The sequence below is a fragment of the Pongo pygmaeus genome, chromosome 6, assembly GCF_028885625.2.
Source record: "Pongo pygmaeus isolate AG05252 chromosome 6, NHGRI_mPonPyg2-v2.0_pri, whole genome shotgun sequence".
NCBI classification, from domain to species: domain Eukaryota; kingdom Metazoa; phylum Chordata; class Mammalia; order Primates; family Hominidae; genus Pongo; species Pongo pygmaeus.
In genome coordinates this window covers 233,296-252,370 of record NC_072379.2, presented here as the reverse complement: position 1 = coordinate 252,370, position 19,075 = coordinate 233,296, and the positions used below count along the sequence as shown (strand labels likewise).

The 19,075-nt window shown below is 58.3% G+C and overlaps 2 protein-coding genes across 3 annotated transcripts in view; both read right to left on the bottom strand.

The window, feature by feature from the left end:
- Positions 1-19,075, bottom strand: part of FAM20C (FAM20C golgi associated secretory pathway kinase) — a 69,210-nt gene that overhangs the window by 5,807 nt on the left and 44,328 nt on the right. Inside the window, exons 4-5 of the mRNA XM_054495054.2 lie at positions 6,949-7,041; positions 5,175-5,290 (exon numbers count right to left, since the gene is read on the bottom strand). Of these exons, the coding sequence (XP_054351029.1) occupies positions 5,175-5,290; positions 6,949-7,041 (209 nt within the window). The remainder of the gene's footprint in view (positions 1-5,174; positions 5,291-6,948; positions 7,042-19,075) is intronic.
- Positions 7,050-18,721, bottom strand: LOC129040470 (uncharacterized). Of its 2 annotated transcripts, none has more exons than XM_054495055.2 (2): positions 15,301-18,721; positions 7,050-15,220 (listed from the first exon to the last, which is right to left on the bottom strand). In XM_054495055.2, exons 1-2 carry the CDS (start codon positions 16,150-16,152, stop codon positions 14,885-14,887), a joined length of 1,188 nt encoding a protein of 395 aa, XP_054351030.1. In that variant the 5' UTR covers positions 16,153-18,721; the 3' UTR covers positions 7,050-14,884. The 2 variants fall into 2 exon arrangements, with proteins under 2 accessions (XP_054351030.1, XP_063523226.1); XM_063667156.1 differs by having other exon boundaries at positions 7,050-15,238; positions 15,319-18,721.

Below are 19,075 nucleotides of genomic sequence, written 5' to 3'. Positions count from 1 at the left end.
AGCCCCCGCCAGTCCCAGCATTCCTGCTGTCTGAGCACACGGCTGACGTCTCAGCCAAAGGGGCCCCTCCTTGAGCCATGCAGCCAGGCTGAGTGATTCCAGGGGTCTCTGGGTGTTCCTGGAGCCTCCAGGCTGCGGGGCAGGCTCCCCGTGGATCAGAAGGCAGGTTCGGCAGGTTGCTTCCCAGCGGAGTAAACAGGAGGGCGGCCGGTCCGGGCTGCCCTTTCTTAGCTGAAGAAGCTGAGGTTCGGAGAGGAAATGGGACGGGTGCCAGGCCGACCTGGCCCTCGCCACACCCCACGCACCCAGCAGCTCCCGGCTGGTCTGGCTCCAACGCCCCGATCACCTGCCTGCCCCCTCCTTCCCGCGCCCCCTCATCCCAGTCCCAACGCTGGGTCATTATTGTAAGAACGAACAATCAAGGAAAGACCAGCTGCAATCCCGTCCCGTGCTGATACAGATTAATCGGCAGCCCACAGTCGGACGAGGCAGCCCCCACCGTCTCGTGCTGATACAGATTAATCGGCAGCCCACAGGAGCTCCATTTCAGGAGGAAAATCTTCATCCGAGCGCTCATTGGCTGGAGGCTTAAAATTCGTCTGCTGTAACAGCCTCCCGTCCTCGCCTAAGCCGGTTTCAGATGGTATCGTGTTAAAAGAGAAAGGCGTTTCTCGGGCCCACAGCCATTCCTCTTTGCAGATCCAAATCGGGTATTAAAGGGGCCTCCCGGGTGGGGTTAGGAGGGCTCTGAGCTGTGTGACCTCAGGCAAGTGCCGCCCTGCCCTGTGCCCAGCCCCTCGCCCGGGAAGCGGGGGTCCCAGCAACGCCGGCATCGCGGGCTGGGAATTACACAAGGAAGCCGCGGGAAGGCAGCTGTCAAGGTAACGAAGGCTGCCCTGCCCTTGGAGGCGGGGGGGGCTTTCTGGGAGGAAGGAGCGTGAGTCCTTTTCCATTTTAGTAATAACAAAAGACACAAACAGCAAGGAGAAAGCCAGGGTCCCGGACAAACCCAGGAGAGATCCTGCCTCCTCCAGTCACCCGGAAATGGCGTCACAGCTGGCCTCCCAGAGAGCGCAGCCTGGCAAGAGTGTGGCTCCCGGCAAGGACGAAGATGGCCCCTTCACCCTGCGGCTGGAGCGTCTCTGACCATTCCTTTCTCTGACTGTGTCGGGGCTGACCCGGCAGGAGGAGCGTTTTGCAAGGCGGACGTCTGCCATCTGCCACCCTGGACAGCTGTGCCCTGGACAGCTGCGGGCCCGGCGGACACTATTATTTAGGGCAGCGGCTCTGGCTGCCTGAACTGGGTCCGTCGCTGGAAACGTGTCTCCTTCAATGTGCGTTTAAGCTGGACGCAGCACTGGAGAGAGTCCTGAGGACCGTCCTGCTCAGCCCAGGCCACCGTGGCAGGAAAAGAGGTGAAGCGAATGATGGCAAAGACCTTCTGTCCAGGCTGTGTGGGGCTGAGTGGCTTCCGGAGCTGCCGGGGACCTGGGCCTGGGCCTGGTCCTGGGGGCGGCTCACCTTGCGGAAACGCAAAGCTGTGCACGGACGACCTGTGCACCTCTGTGATGTTTGCAACGTGCAGACGGTAACTTACATGAGAAGTAGGGGAGCGTGTTCCGTGAGCGTTTGGGGCTTAGACGATGTGGGCTCTGACTGCGGCCCGGCCCCTATACAGCTGTGCCGTGCTGGGGTCCTAATTGCCCTCTCTGAACTGAGCTCCACAATCCCTACGCAGGGCAGGGGGCTGCCTGGGGCTCAGCCTCCTGCTTCCCCCTCCCAGAGCCCACCTTCTCCGAGCACTGGCCCTGGCTGCCTCTCGCCCCCTCACCTTGCTCCTGGCTGATACGTTTTTCCATTTTCTGATTGACCCCACGGGAGGGTCATTCAGGCCTTAGGAGGCCGAGGGGGTGTCTGCAGTGGGCTCAGCCCTCTGATGTGCCCTTGGCTCCGGCAGGGCCTCTGAGGTCACCTGGCATCCGCGGTCAGGAGACGCACGCAAAGCAAAGTGGAGCAAACGAATCTGAACAGATTTTGTTCTCTAGGAGAGGAATCTAGGCTCCTGCGCCCCTGCTGCTTTAGAGAAAGTCAGGCGCTCACAGAGGCTTCTGGAAGAAATCGGGCTGACAGGGCAGCGCGGCCGGAGTGGCAGCAGTGGGGTTCCGGGGGCTGCGTTCAGGGGTGCCCGGCAATGCTGGGCCCGGCTGCTCTGGGAGATTCGAGGACTCGTCTGTCTGGGCAGGGACATGGAACTGTGGGGGCCTCCGGCGGCCGAGGAAGTCTTGGATTTCAGGGGAGAAACTTGCGCTGCCCTGGAAAACGCAACTAATATCTGGAACCAGGAGTGGCCAGGGAAGCTGCCAGAGCGCTCAATCAAAGTGCTGGCTCCAGGGAGACGTGAGAAGGGATTCCAGCAACGGCACCGAAGGTGGTCGACGGCCGCCTTGCAGAGCAGAGCTCAGGGGCGCTCCGGTGACCACCGTCCTTGGCCTGCTGAGGACCTACCTGGGGATTCCAAGTGTCAGCCAACATGGGACTCAGAGGTGACTTAATTCACCTGTTTGGACTAATAATCAACCCAGTGTTTTTTTTTTTTTTTTTTTTTTGAGACGGGGTCTCACTCTGTCACCCAGGCTGGAGAGCAGTGGTGCGCGATCATAGCTCACTGCAGCCTTGATCCCCTGGGCTCAAGCCATCCTCCTGCCTCAGCCTCCTGAGTCGCTGGAATCACAGGTGCACACCACCAGAGCTGGCTAATTTTTCATTTTTGTAGAGATGGGGTCTCGCTATGTTGTCCAGGCAGATCTTGAACTCCTGGGCTCAAGTGATCCTCCCAGTGCTGGGATTGCAGGCGTGAGCCACTGTGCCCGGCCACTCAGTAAGACCTTAGAAACGGGGAGGAAACGACCTGCCCCCACAGGCTCATTTTACAACGAAATGAGGAGTTCCGGAGATGCTGCTCGGAGCAGGGCATGTTCTCAGCATCAGTGGGCGTCTTTGACCCCTCCCTGCGCGACCCTGTGACCGTCTCTTTCAATCGGTCCCGAACCGAGAGCCTGGTCTGCAATGCAGAGAATCGAGTCTACGCTGGAGGAATTCCCGCAGTCGCTGCATGGGGCGCTGGCACCTGAAGATGGGGAATGTCAGTCTTTGGAACCTTTGAAATACATCACCGTAAAAGTTGCAATAAAAATTGTAAAAAGACGTGGATAAGAAGCAGCCGGGCATCCAGGCATCACCGGGGCGGAGCCCATCCTCCGTGGCCACCAGGGTGTGAGTGCCGGGCTGCAGGGCGGTCAGTCCTGTGGACAGGGGGCAGGAGGCGGTGGCTGGACGGTGCGCTCAGGGTCGGCCCAAGGGCTGACAGCGGCCGCAGCTCAGGCGTGCTTAGGAAGCCCTGGACTCCCAGGGTGGGGAGGCGAGTTTCAGCCCCTTAAAAAAGATGGACAGCTCAAGCCATCCAAACAGGGACTGAATTGTCTGTGAGCCAATGCGTTCCCCATCACTGGAGGTGTGCCTGGCTCAGGCACAGCTGACCGGGGAGCCCTCAAAGACCCCCTCAAAGATGCTCAGGTTCTGCCTCTGCCCTGATTCCCGGTGTGCAGGGCCAGGCACCCGTGGGCCAGGGAAGGGAGCCCTTCTTCCTGCCTCTGTGGAGCTTTCTGTCCTATTTTTCTCTTATCAATGGGCTTTAAGAGGAAGAAAGCAAATGAGGATCTCGGTGAGCCCCGGCTGATGGAACGGAACTTAATTAAATCATGGATTCGGGGGCCTGGTTCTGACAAATTCATGAATGCAGTTAGGAGAAAGCGCAGAGTCTGTACATCGATCTGAAACATCTGCAGGAAATGAGCTCTTAGGTCAAGGTTTCATGTGCCAGCAAATCTGAAGACGCAGCTAATCACGGGCCCTAATTGGATTTTATCTGCATGAATTAAGCAGACGGGCCAGGAGAGCGGCTGAGGCCCCTACAGCGAGAGCCTCCAATCCGGAGGGCCCCTCCCCAGTGGGGTCCTTGCTCTGTGGGGTTCCCTGGGGTGACCACTGGGTCCCTTCACTCTGCGGTGCTCACCATCGCTGGGACCACTCTTGACCTTCAAGATGGAAACGCAGGGGACCGAGTCCAGGACAGGTAGGAGAGCGTCCCCAGAGCTCAGCCAGGTGAGCAGCAGAAATGGGAACAGCCTGTGCAGCAGGGGCCTGGCACCAGGGAGGCGCTTGGGGAGGAGGACTCAGCCCTCGGCAGAGCCACAAATGCCAGTTTCTTTTCTTTTTTTTTGAGACAGGGTCTCACTCTGTTGCCCAGACTGGAGTGCAGTGGTGCCATCCCCACTCACTGCAGCCTCCACCTCCTGGGCTCAAGCAATCCTCCTGCCTCAGCCTCCTGAGTAGCTGGGACCACAGATAAGCACCACCACGGCTGGCTAATTTTTAAATTTCCTGTAGACAGGGGTCTCATCACGTTGCCCAGTCTGGTCTCAAACTCCTGAAATCAAGTGATCCTCACCACGCCCAGCCCAAATGTCAGGTTTACAGCAACCTGGGTAGATAATTAAGTAGAAAATCATGTGTTTATGTGTGCACTGTACTTATCACGTAGAGTCTTGAAGGTTTTATAAACCTCAGCACCAACAGAGACGTCTATTCCCGCCTGACGTTCAGGCCATCCTGTATCCCCTCAAGGGCACCGGGGACCGGGGCCAGCCCTGCTCACAGTCCAGCCACTTTGCCGAGGCGGGGGAGGCCGCCCACCCTGTTACTATACAACGGGGGTCCTGCTGGGTGTGTTTAAATCTGGGTGGGGAGGTCCCACGGAGGTCTGCTGGCTGGGCCACCTGGAGAAGGCTTCCTGGAGAGGCTAGGACCTCCCAAAAGTGAATCGTTTCACCAGTTAAAATAAACAAACAAATAGGAGAAACAGCCTCTCTGTGCACGGGAGGACATCGGTTAAATGCTGATGGTGGCACCTTGAAGCTGTCTGTGGGTTGGCACTCCGGGTGCGGAAGGGGGCACAGGGCATCCTACGTGGGAGGTGGGTTGGGAACGGCACTGAGGGTCAGCACTCCGGTGTGGAAGGGGGCACAGGGCACGTGCCAGGCTACCTGGAGAGATGAATACGGGCCCCCGTGCCAGGCTACCTGGAGAGATGAATACGGGCCCCCGTGCCAGGCTACCTGGAGAGATGAAGAAGGTCCTCCAGAGCTTCTTGTCCCGCGTGACGTCCCGGATCTCCTTGGTCATGTTGACCATCCTGCCGGCCACGGGAGGAACCCGGCGGAAGTCCAGGATCCTGGCAAGAAACGGGCGGGGGAGGGTCCGTGCTCTGTGCGGCTGAGCGGGCCTCTGTCTCCCTGCCTCTGAATAAACCCAGCCCTGGGTCCGGTGGTTCTGCCTGGCCCCGCGGTGATGGGGGTGGGAGAGGTCCCTGAGGGACTGGGGCTGGCGACGCCTCGCTGATGGGCACACACCGTCAACTGCCCTCATAGCTAAAGCCTGCCCTCGTTCCAGGGCTAAATTTAAAACAAAATTAAATTAAAGGAACCACTTTTAATGGAACTCTTTCGGAACCACACCGCAGGCTCCCACTCGCTTAATTAAATGGAGAACGCGGGACGAGAGCTTTTCTTGCTGACGGAGGACGTGGTGATTGTCCTGTGAGGCGAGGTGACCAGGTGTGGAGGGACGTGGGCCGTCTGCCGGGGCCGACCCGGGACCCAAGGCCCGACTACGTCTCTGCGTGGAGCACCCACCCCCTCCACCTGTCAGACGGCTCACCTGGGTGCCGGGCTGTGTGTCCTGTTTTATAAACAGGTTGACCCGAAGGGGGCTGTTTTCTGATGACCGTCCCTGGCTTTCTTTTCATAGAAAAGCCCTTTTTTGGGTTCAGGCTGTTCTAGATAGCTGAAATGGGGGAAAATCTGGCTTCTGGCGATTTCTATAGTCACCACAGAAGACTTTGATCTTTAAAAAAGCCCTTTAAACTCCAATGTACGCCCACGTCACTAGGGATCTTGTTAAAATGCAGATTCTGTCCCAGGTCTGGGTGGAGCCCAGGATTCTGCATTCCAACTGGCCCAGGGCAATGCCAGTGCTGCCGGCCCTGGGGCCGCACCCCGTGCTGGGACCTGTCAGGGCCCTGCAGGGCAGGCAGGGAGGCTCTAGGGGGCTGAGGGTGGCGCCTCCTCCCTCCACTGCACCAGGGCAAGGTCCTTCAATCCACTGGGCCCCTCCGGACCCAGGGCCAGGCCCGTGAACTGCCCTTGGAGGGCACTGGACACGGACCCCCCACTTTCCCAGCAGCAGGGCCAAGCTAACCCTCACAAGGGTTCACTTTCTGCTGGGCTGGGGCGGCCCCTCTGGAGACAGGTGACCGCAGGGCCTGCCAGGCCCCCTCATCGCGAACATCGCTCCTCCTCCTTAGGAAGCTGCGTTGGTCTCCCAGAGAAGTCTGTGCCCGGTGAGTCTCTGTGTCTTTAAGATTCGAGGCACTTAATACTCCCCCTTCCCTCCCTGCCTACTTCCGTCTTTCCTTTTCCTCTATTACCGACCGCACAGCAGCTTCTGTACCTCCCGTCTGCCTGAACTGTGGGGGTGCAGGAGGGGCTCATCCGGATTAAGGTGCCCTGAGGGCAGGCACCCTCTCCCTCAGTGACAGAGGATGGTTAGGAGCGTGGGAACCTGGGCAAATCGCCGCTCACAGTGCCTCAGTTTCTCATCGGTAAGAGGGGGATATGAAGGGCTCTCCCTACCGCGTGTTGTGTGGGCTACGATGACACGGAGGGCCCTGGTCAGGGCAGCACTCGGGGTGGGGTGAGAGCAGGCACCGGCGCTGCCTGATGGTGACGAAGGTGACGATGACGTCCTGCTGTGTCCAGCGCAGGACGGCCCGGCTCACCGGTGGGTCTGAGCGCACGGGAGCGCGGACGGAGGGAGGAAGGAAGGGCTCACCTGTCCAGGTGGAAGGCAGCAATCTCCGCGTTGTGCCTCTCGTAGTCAGAGAAATAAAAAAAGTCAGGGGGCGTCTCCTGCTCCCTCGTTTGTCTGAGAAAACAAGACAGAAACAGAAACGGTTTGTCACTGAGAAAGCCTCCAGGTGCCGGAGGCAGGCGGGACGTGCTGGGTCCGGCTCTCCAGAGCTGACTGTTCCCTTTCCAAGGGTTTTGCTAACTGTCAAGAAACACAATCATCATTAAAATTAAATGATATCAACGTAGAGTTAAATACATTCATCTCAGAAGCGACAGGCACTAGGGTCTCGTCCCTTCCTGTTTAGGGGTTTCCGTCTCTTCCAGCTGAGGGTGAAAGTCCCCTCCAGCAGCAACACCGCACCTCAAAATCAGCCCAGGGGGCAGTTTTCACACCACGGAAATGGGCAAACTCTGCAAATCAGGCTTCTTCCACCTGGGGAGCTGCTTATTAAATATTTACAGCCCACCCCAGGTCCACGCCACCAGCCAAACGGATTCTCCAGAGAAGCCGCTCGTGTCTGGAGCCCAGAGATTCAGGCAGAGTGTGGGCCACGAGCGCACACACATGGGGAAGGGCAGGCCCTGGTGCCAGAGGAGCCCCCTCAGCGAACAAGACAGACTTCTCCAGGTGTGGGCCTGGAGGCCAGGGTCAGGGTGGACCAGCTGTCCCTCACACCTGCCCTCAGCTGCCCACCAGCTCCCTGGAGGAGCCTTCCCCGGCAGGGACGTGAGAGAGGTTGGGAGCTTTCTTGGGGCTGCCCATGGGTCCTCTTTCGGAAGCCTAGGAGAGGCGACCTGACCCATTTTCCAATGCCTCCCTCCTTCCCACCCAGCAGGGCACCCTGGCCCGCAGGACCCGCCGGTCGGCCTCAGTTCCCGCTAAGCCGCTTCTCGTCTCTCGAGCTGGGGTCACGGCTGTCCGCTGCTTCCCACACTTGTCTCCTGGCCCTCCACGCTCCTGTCTTTGGGCACGCTGTTCCACCCTCCTGGAACAACCTTCCCTTCACATCTCCAGATGGCTGTCAGCATTTCCTCACGTGCGTCTTACTGAAGGCCAGGCCTCAACTTCTCAGCACTCAAGGAGTCATCAGTCAGAGAAGTCTGGAGTTTGGGCAGTAGTTCCTTCCAAGCCCCCTCCCAATAGTTCCTCCCAAGCCCCCTCCTAGGTCTTCGCCGTGCACACTTGCGCCATAAACGCTCTGACAAGGCCCGCAGACAGGCGGTTGGACGCGTGGTTTCCAGCCCTGCACCGACTGTGGAGTTCATTCTGTGTGTACACAGCGTGTTCCCATGCCCGGCACTTTTGAGATCTGTTGGTTGAAGCTTCGAATGCAAGTCATTTTCAAGCCCCAGCTCAAAGGCAAACTCCACAAACCTTCCCAGATGCCGCAGCAAAGATGAGCCTCTGCTCCCTGCAAACCCCCTGGCCCAGTGAGCGGAGGCAAACGCTGCTGGAACATCACGTGCTCCACCCATGACACTGGACACAAAGCCCTGGCTGGGCCACCAGCGGCCGCCAGCCACCTCGTCTGCAGTGGACGCTGGTCGGCAGCTGCCCCCTCGCTGTCCCCGCTTCTCTACATGGAACGTGAGGGGCTGGTGGACGCCGACCGTCAGGGTTTAATGCTGCCTGGGTGCTCCGGGCCCGGGACAGGATGCTCTGAGCCTCCCCCTAAAGCTCAGAGGAGCAGGGTGGGTAAAGAACGCCTGGGCGGCCCAGCACCAGGTCCACTCACCTCCCAGCCGGGCTTCTCCAGGACCCAGTGGACGTCGGGGCAGTCAGGGGCCCTCCCAGCAGCACGAGGCCTGGGTCTGGGTGTCCCTAAGTCGAGGGGCAGGCAGATGCCCTGCGGGGAACAGGGACCCCGTTAGCTGCTCTCGGGGGTGCTGGCTCCCCACGGGACCTGGCTGCCGCTCGGCCACCTGCTGCTCAGTGGGAACTCCCTTGCTGCTGTCACCCAGGCCTGAAATCCACGGGGCTCTCCCGTGACGAGGGAGACCTGGAGGTCACACGCTCACCCACTTACAGATGAGCACACGGAGGCCAGAGAGGGGGTGACTTCCTTAGGGGCCCCAGCGTCGGCGGTTGAGCCCAGGGCTCCTGGGTCCTGTCCATTCGCTTGTTCGTTCATTCATTCATTCATGCAGGAGAGCGAGCACGCTTAGACGCGCAAGCACTGTCCTGGCCTTGGGGAGAGAGAGGGCCCGGGCCGGGGCAGGAGGTCCACTCTCCATGTGAACAGCCCGGGTTGAAGGAGCCACCTGAGTTCCACGAACTCCCCGTTCCTGTCCCAGTGCCAGGGGCTCTGCTCTGCGCTTGGGGGGAGGCTGGGGCTGGGGGAGCCGGGACACCTGAGACCAAGCCTGGAGCTGGGCGTCTGACCACTGCCCAGCCCTGCCTGGCCCCTGGAAGAACCAGGGCAGAGGCTCCAGAGCACAGCAGGACGCAGGCTGGGGGTGCTCAGGCGGGCCCGTGGCTGTCCGCGAGGGTGAGCAGGGCGGCGGCCGGCCCAGAACCCAGGGAGCGCGACACCAGTTTTTAATCAGGAAACAAGGTCAGCAGAGGCAGTCTCAGGGCGCGCTTGCTCACCAAATGCCTCAGAACACTCACGTGCCCACCCACAGATTTGGGTCCAGTCGGCCCCAGGTGGACTCTTACTTGGGTCTTACTCAGATTCACAGGCTGCTCTTCAACCTACTGCCGCGACCCGAGACTGCGTGCGCCTCCCCTACAGCGATGCAAACGCCGTCTGCAGCAGGTTCCTCATATGAAAAGTGCGGTGAAGCTCCAGCCTCCTCAGGGCCACCCTGAGCCTTCAGGACCCTGGGCACCCAGCTGTAGACGGGCCCACAGAGCAGCAAAGGCCCGTGCGACGGAGACTGGGGGTCCCAGCTCCCCGTGGGTCCTTCTCAGGTAAGCCGCTCAAAGGCTTCTCCTGCACTGGCTGGGGGCCCTGGCACGTCCACCCTAGGACCCACAGTCACACCGCAGGGGAGAGGCTGGGCTCGGTGTCCCAGGCCTGGCTCAGCCCCGGTTTGCTGTGTGAACCCTGGCACCACCCACCCTCTGGTTTCTGAGTCTCCCCATGGCGTCCAGGACCCCTTGGCTCTGCCGTCGATGCCTCCCACAGTAAGAGCCCAAGAACGGCAAAGCGGGCACCGCCCTGTCCCTCCACCCTGGCCAAGGGACACGAGGCCACAGGTGGGGCTGTTTATGAAAGGTCAGTGCCATTCTGTAACCACCCCAGGGCTCCTGTATCTCAGGCCAACACTCCAGGGGAAGGGGGGCCTAGCCGCAGGGCCCTGTGCGGTGCCGGTCCACGCAAGTGTTTGACCGATGTGGTCATGGCGGAAATGTGGACGAATTGTCCGGGTCATGTCTGAGCGTAAGCATGTAAGCGTGTAAGCGTGTAAGCGTGTAAGCGTGTAAGCGTGTAAGCGTGCTTCCTCACCAAGGCTGGCCCCTGCCTCCACTGGAGGGACAGCCCGTCCCAGGCCAGGCCCAGGGAGGGAACTCAGCCCCCAACCCAGGAAGAATTTACCAGAATCAAACTCTGGTGACCTTTCCAGGCGCTGGAAACAGAGCTGGCGGGAATCCCCAGCTCGCGCCCCTGCGGCCCACACCTCCTACTCAGGGCAGACTGTGTTCCGTCTGGGCTCCAACACTCCGGCAATGCAGACTCCAGACGCCGCCCCGGTCACCTTCCCAGCCCTCGGCTTCCCCGGCCGGGTCCTTCCTTCCACATACGCGGCGGAAGTCTGCCCGACTCCTGGGAGCATCGTGGCCCCGCCACGGGCCGACATCATCGCCACATGAACAGCGTGGAGGGGCACAGGTCCTGCGTGGTGTGTCCACGTCCCTTCGGGGGGACCACGTCTGGGTCACGGGCCGTCAATTACACACCAGCCCGTGGCTCCCGTCCTCCCACGCTGTTCTCAGAAAGCTGTGGCCACAATTCTCCGTGTTCCCTGAACGTTTCTTGCTGGGGGTTAAAGATGTGTACCACCCACGGCCTTTTTAAGAACTAGTCTCGGCTGCTAGAAACTCTGGGAACAGACCACTTTCCACGATCCCACGTAACATTCGCCTTGACAGGGCCCTGGGTAGGCGCGAGGCCAGATGAGGATTCCAGGAGCTACTTAAAAATAAAATGTGGATGGTGGGCTGGCGCCTGCAGGTCACATTTGCTTCATGACCCCACTGGGTCTGTGGCCGTCGCTGTCTCTGTGTGCTTTTGAAACCAGCAGCAAAGGAGGGTCGGGGTGCAGGGCAGGGCAGTGGCAGGTGCGGCGGCAAACTGAATATGCTGCCCGCCAAAGTCGCCCTGCAGAGCCGAGGCCCAGACTGGCCAGGATCCTGAGGTTCAAGAGAAAGAGTCTAGACCTTGTGGAATCTCCCAGTTTTTAAGCACTGGCAAATGGATTTCATTTTTCTAAAACACTAAAGGTCAAACCAACGGTCTGCTGCAGTCAGCCCGCAGTTCCAGGGGTGGTAAATTCTGGAGTGTTAGATATTTTTGAGGTTAAGAAGTCGTCGTCGTTTTCAACTTGGAAGGATTGGCTTTGAGCAAAACTCATTCCACAGAACACTAGTTCTTCTAGATTTTAGTAACTTTTAGCTGGAAAAAGAGAACTCCAGATGGAGGCAAGATTTGTTTTCTGTAAACTTCGAGCGTTACGTCTGCACAGTGACTCTCCAGAACGGCCTAGCATGAGCCCAGGGGTTCAAGACCAGCCTGGGCAACATAGTGAGACCCCAGCTCTATGAAAAATAAAAAAACTAGCTGGGCGTGGTGGCACACACTTGTGGTCCCAGCTACGCAGGAGGCTGAGATGGGAGGATCACTTGAGGCCAGGAGGCCAAGGCTGCAGTGACCACTTCAATCCAGTCTGGATGACACAGTGAGACTTTGTCTCCAAATAATAATAATTATTATTATTATTTTCTTTACAAAATCCTCAGCCACTCATTGAATTCTGGGCAGTCAGAATTCACTGTGGGCCCCTGGGGCAAAGCCCTGCACCACTGGGTGCCGGATAAAGCTGTTAGGAAATTGTGAGCTCCCGGAACATCCACTGCAGAGGCGGCGCCCAGGTCTCCCAGGTGGCACCGGTATCTTGGGTGGCACAGGTCTCCCGGGTGGCACAGGTCTCCCGGGTGGCACAGGTCTCCCGGTGGCACAGGTCTCCCCGTGGCACAGGTCTCCCGGGTTGCACAGGTCTCCCGGGTGGCACAGGTCTCCCGGGTGGCACAGGTCTCCTGGGTGGCACAGGTCTCCCGGTGGCACAGGTCTCCCCGTGGCACAGGTCTCCCGGGTTGCACAGGTCTCCCGGTGGCACAGGTCTCCCGGGTGGCACAGGTCTCCCGGTGGCACAGGTCTCCCGGTTGGCACAGGTCTCCCGGGTGGCACAGGTCTCCCGGTGGCACAGGTCTCCCGGGTGGCACAGGTCTCCCGGTGGCACAGGTCTCCCGGTTGGCACAGGTCTCCCGGGTGGCACAGGTCTCCCCATGGCACAGGTCTCCCGGGTGGCACAGGTCTCCCGGTGGCGCAGGTTTCTTGTAGGTACTGTCTTGGGGGCAGCTGTTCTCGCACCAGCCAGGTCCCATGGACACACAGCCACTCCATGTCCCTCTGAGCCTGCCCCTTGGTGTGGGCACCTGGGGTCACCTTCTCACCCCCAGCCCAGCCTGTCCATCGGTGCTTCCTCCGTGATGGATGTGACCTTCTGCGCTGTCCAACTCGGCAGCCACTAGCCACACGTGGCTGTGAAACACTCGAAATGTGACCAGAGCCTCCAGAAACTGAGTTTAAATCTGATTTTATCTTAAATCTAATGGGCACACCTGGCTAGCGGCGTGCAGTGCAGCTCTGAGAATGGGGCCTTCTGAGGCCTCTGGTGTCTGCCAACTGTCCGTCCCGCTCCCTGGCCAGGATGGAGGGGGCCGAGTCCACCTTCCCGCCCAGCTCACCGGCTCCCAGTGCACTGAACAGCGCTGTCTCCCCAGCCCGCGGCCCCGCCTGCCCTCCCTTCTCACCCTCCTCCTTCTGCTTCCTCAGTCAGGACTGTCCTGGCCACCGCCTCCAGGAAGACCCTCTGGAATCATTCCGTCCTGCAGACGCCCCTTGCCCTGTATGCACAAGGCCTGCAGAAGGGCATCTGTCAGATCCGCGTCCCCAGGCCCACAGACAGCACATCTCCAGGTCTGGGTGTTCATCTTGCTGCTGCCACTGACCCTCGCCAGCCCGGGTTCCAAACCCCAGAGGGAGAAAAAGAGCAGCTGCCTCCCAGAGCTGTTATGGGACGGGCACACACAGGGCCTGGTACACTGCAGGAGCTCACCGCGTGGTGATGTGGACATCTCCGTAGCAGATGAAGTACAATGGGACGTCCACACACAGCTCTCCAGGCCTGCCAGAGCTCAGGGGGCCTCTGGGGAAACTGAGGCCCAGGGAGGGGCAGGCCCAGGCGATGTCCACTGAGCGTCGGCATGGGGCTGGGCCTGGAAGCTGGGTGGTTTAGTTCTGACCACCCACTACAGTATGCACACACACAGATGCACATTAACACGCGTGCACATGCACACACAAACACTCATGCACACACACACCCACTCATGCACACACACACACACCTGAGCACACACACACACCTGCACACTCACACACGGGCACTCGCAGTGGATGCACATTAACATGTGCACAGATACATGTGCATACACACCTTCACACACTCGCACACTCACAAATGCACATGTGTGCATTCACATATATGCACACTCACAGGAGTGCACACACACACACAACCCCCACAGAACAGCGCTGTCGTAGGCCTCTTGGCGAGAAGGGGATTAAGACCCGGCTCCATCCATCTTTCCTTGGCATAGCCTTGCAGAGGGGGCTGGGAAAGCGCATTTAGTGGCCCTGAAAAGGCGAAGTCTGATTTCCTCACCGCAAAGAGACTCAAAGCTCACACAGAAGACGAATGACTTGCTGACTTGAGTCACCTGCACAAATCCGGTCATTAAAGCACATCCCATCTGGTGGTTCCCACCTGACCCTGTGTTCTGCTCCCAGCTCCGCTCCCGAGGCACTTGGGCCACTTCCTGCCACAGCTGGGCTGGAAGCCCCAGGGAAGGGGCCAGACCCAGGTGCCCCCAGCAGGAGGAAGCAGGGAGGGAGCAGCCCCAGAGGCAAGGAAGAAATCAGCTTCCAGCAAACCATCCCTTCAGGACAATTCACCCCTGAAGCTGACCCCAGCCCGTAAGCCCTGGCCCCACTTGGGGCTCTTCCAATCGGTGCAGAAACCTCACCAGTTCCCTCTAGAATACGAGTCAGCTCTCCAGCACCTGCCCCTCCTCTACCTCACCCCCGCCCCCTGCTCAGGGAGGACGTGCTCAGGAAGCCAGACTCAAGCCCGCAGCCCTCCGCCGGCTGCCTTCGCACGTGCCCCCTGCCAGCCCTGCCATGGTCTGTCTCAGCCCCTCTATGGGGCTTTCCTGGAGCCTGAGGCAGAATGTGGCTCTTCCCTAAGGAGTGCTTGGCCCGGGCCACAATGGGTGGCATTGTTCGCTGGACTCAAGGGGGGAGGGCCCCAGGGCAAGAGTGTTCAGTTTTCTGGATCACATGCCTGGCCAAGGGCTTGCTTCCGAACAGGTGTTTCATAAACAAATGAATGAATGAGGACTCAGTCGAAGAATTGTCCAGAGAAGTCTAGATCTATCTGCAGCCTTGAGCTCTTGCCACCTCATTCCTTCCATTTCTATCAATGTCACCTCTACCACCATCACCATCACCTCCACATCATCATCACCTCCACCATCACCTCTATCATCATCATCACCACCACTGTCACCTCCATCATCATTATCCTTATCAACATCATCACCATCACCTCCACCATCACCATCACCACCATCACCTCCACATCATCATCATTATCACTATTACCTCTATCATGATCATCACCTCCACCATCATTATCATCTTTATCATCATCATCACCAACACCATCATCATCATCATCATCATCATCACCATCGCCACCACTGTCACCTCCACCATCATTATCATCTTTATCATCATCATCACCAACACCATCATCATCATCATCATCATCACCATCGCCACCACTGTCACCTCCACCATCATTACCATCCTTATCAACATCATCACCGTCACCTCCACCATCATTATCATCCTTATCATCATCATCACCGTCATCTCCACCATCATCGTCACTATCACTATTACCTCTACCATGATCATCCCCTCCACCATCATTATCATCCTTATCATCACCATCATCTCCACATCATCACTATCACTATTACCTCTATCACGATCATCACCTCCACCATCATTATCATCTTTATCATCATCATCACCAACACCATCATCATCATCATCATCATCACCATTGCCACCACTGTCACCTCCACCATCATTACCATCCTTATCAACATCATCACCATCACCTCCACCATCATCATCACTATCACCATCAGTATCACCTCCACCATCATTACCGTCATTACTACCATCATCATCACCATCGCCATCACCTCCATCATCATCACCATCATCACCATCACCACCATCATCATCACTATCACCGTCACCTCCACCATCATCATCACTATCACCATCAGTATCACCTCCACCATCATTACCATCATTACTACCATCATCATCATCATCACCATCGCCATCACCTCCATCATCATCACCATCATCACCATCACCACCATCATCATCACTATCACCATCACCTCCACCATCATCATCACTATCACCATCAGTATCACCTCCACCATCATTACCATCATTACTACCATCATCATCATCATCACCATCGCCTCCATCATCATCACCATCATCACCATCACCACCATCATCATCACTATCACCATCACCTCTGCCATGGCTATCATCACTGTCACCATCAGTATCACCTCCACCATCATTACCATCATTACTACCATCATCATCACCATCGCCATTACCTCCATCATCATCACCACTATCACCCCCACTTCTTCCATGATCATCACCACCATCGTAATCGTCATCATTTTTACCATCGTTATCATCATCACCATCACCATTATCTCCATCATCACCATCATTACCATCACAATCACCATCAGCACCGTCATCACCATCATCACCGTCATCACCATCATCTCCACCACTGTGGCTGTGAATGCATACTGCGCTATTATCACCTGAGGTACAGTGACAACGTGTGTGATGCTAAAATGTGAGCTTTTCTATCTGCCAATGATTTGGCCGTTGTCCCTCTCTCCTTCCCCTGCCTACTCCTCTGAGCAGTTCATGCACGTGGAATCCAGGTGGCTCCAAGACGTGCTGCACTGAGAAGGGACCAGGCCCTGCCTCGAGGCCAATCTCATTGTAGCACAGTTCCTGATCCCTGCATTTCATACTTGGGGCTTTCCAATGACCTGGCTGTGTAGCAGCTCTATTCCCAGCCCCGAGGCAGCCTGCTCTGGGATCCTCATAGCTTTGACATCCAGGCCAAGCCAATCTGCCTCACAGGCCACCTGCGTGCTGTCCCTGGCTTCTGGATGCCCCTTTTCCTAGAACAGTCCAGGAAGTTCAGAGACGTGGTGATGACACGCTTTCTGTCCATGTCCCACTCCTGGAAGAGGCTCTGAAATGCTCCTGGAGTCTTCTGCCCTCTGCCACGCATTCAGATGAGCCCGACAGCCACCGGGACCCCAGATTCCAGGGCACCCCGCCTCACCTCCACATGAAACCTCGGCCATCAGCCATCCTTATCACCATCATCACCACCATCAAGTGCTCTGCTGTGCCCTGGTGAGACATCCCCTGACCCATGAGGGGAGCAGAAAGAGTGCTTACTGGGTGGCCCTAGGCCTCAGTTTCCCTTTCTGCAGAGTAAGAAGTGGGAGCAAGATGATCCCAGGGGGTCCGCAGGTGAGGGTGAGGGGAAGGGGGGACATTTTTGCAGCCAGTAAACGCCTGAGAAGATCGGGTCTACTGCTGACAGCAGGAGGCATCTGTGGCTTCAGTCCCCTGGCCTAGCCATGCAGGCTTCTCAGAGCCAGGTGGCTCACAGGGGCTGCAAGGGACACCTCAAGGGTTGCCAGAAGCCAGCAGTGCTGGGCAGCCTGGGAAGACTGGGATTTTTCTCCCCCCATCTGCAAGGTTGAGAGGAGAGGGGAGTCCTCGGTGGAGACCAGCAGGCCGGCTCTCACCTCGGCCAGGAGATGCTCAGTCTCTCATCTTGGCCAGGAGGCGCTCAGCCTCTCACCTCAGCCAGGAGCTGCTCAGCCTCCCTTCTGCACAGGGATAAGGAGGGGATGCTGCTGATTCAGCCCCCAGGAAAAAGGCCTTGGAAAAGTACTGAACCCTCTGCACGGAAGGGGACGAACTCAGCCGAAGTGGTCACCTGGCAGCCTCTCCTTCTTCCTGGGCGCCCTGACAGACAGAAGGTGTGCCAGGTGAGGAGGGCAGGTGACAGGCATGGTCTCCTTTTCCAGGAGTCAGGGTTTGAAATGTGGAAAGATGTTATCAGATCCAGCAGGGTTGGCCGAGCAGCAGAGCGTGCCGTGGCTGAAGGAGACAGGGCAGTCGCCCGAATGTTTCCTGGAACAGGAATGGTCAGTCCAAAGCATGCTGGGAGCCCTGGGCCCAGGCCCAGAAGTCACAGTCCTCACCAGCACAGTCAGCCTGCCAGGAGACTACCAGCGAGTGGGACAGGTGGGCAGCCCCGTCCGCCACTGACACTCCGTGCAACCTAGTCCAGACAGTGTCCCTCCCAGCAGCAAGCTGAGCTGACCAGCTGCTCCAGCAACTCCAATGCCGCTGGCCCTACCTGAGTGGGAGGAGACGGGCTGCCACTCAGGGAAGGGCCAGCTACCCAGGACCTCCTCGGCAGGGCTCAGGGAGGGGGTCTGGTTTTGCTTTTTATGTGACGATAAACAAAACATCACATTCGAAGAGGGAAATTATTAAAACAAACAAGCTGACTACGTGCAGGGTGGGCTAGAACTTCCCCTGCCCGGCGGTTGGGGGAGGTGCGTTTGTCCTGAGACTCACACCCGCAGCCCCTCACGTGGACGTAGGTCTGGTTACCGCAACGCACACTCATGTCACGGGCTTCACTGGGCTGCAGGGTTGAGCCCACAGATCGGCAGTCCACGTGCGTCCGGTGTTTGAGAAGGCGCCGGATACCCTGGACTGTGGGGGCAGAAGACACCAGCATGCTCAGTGTAAACAGTTTGAAAATGCCATAGCCTGGCCTCAGTGTAAACAGTTTGAAAATGCCGCAGCCTGGGCTCAGTGTAAACAGTTTGAAAATGCCGCAGCCCGGGCTCAGTGTAAACAGTTTGAAAATGCCACAGCCTGGGCTAACGTGATGTGACATTTCTCTCATTTTCAACACACAGGGAACTTCCGAGAAGCAAGTGGCCCGTGGCCCACTCCTGGCATGACTCTGGCCCACTCCCTGCCTAGCCCCACCCTGTCTGCCTAGCTGCAGCGTTGCAATGCGGCTGAGAGGGGTGCTGGTCTGGGAGCTCCCGGAAAGGGGGTGCCGAGGTCCCCATGAGACTTGCAGCGCTGGGGGCCCTCGGGAAACGGCAGGGACGGGAGCTCGCTGGCCCACAGAGGGAAGGCCCAGGCCGGGCTGTCCGTCCCAAATCTTCCACGTGACTCTACCAGAAGGACAGCCTCAGAGCGGGAAGCACAGGGCAGATTTTCAACACTCGCCTTTCTGTTCTTCCTAAGTCACTTACTGAACTGTGCATGAAGGAGCCACATGCTGAGGGCAGACACCGGGCCCAGGGATGCCCCGATGGTGCGGGGGGGCCGCAGACCCCATGCAGCAGCTCCTCCTCCCCAAGCACCTTCTTGGCAAAGCCTCCTACGTCAGACACGAGAGATACCCACAGCCTGAGGCCCCAGAAGACCAGGGCTCAGGGGAGTCCGAGTCCTGCCACGCCGGCCCTGTCCTCGGCCCGCCACCCCCAATACAGGGAGTGGTCAGGGCCCGGGACCCCCCACCACTGCCTGTGAGGCCAGATCAAGCTGCACCTGGCCACACCCAGCCTCCGTCGTGGG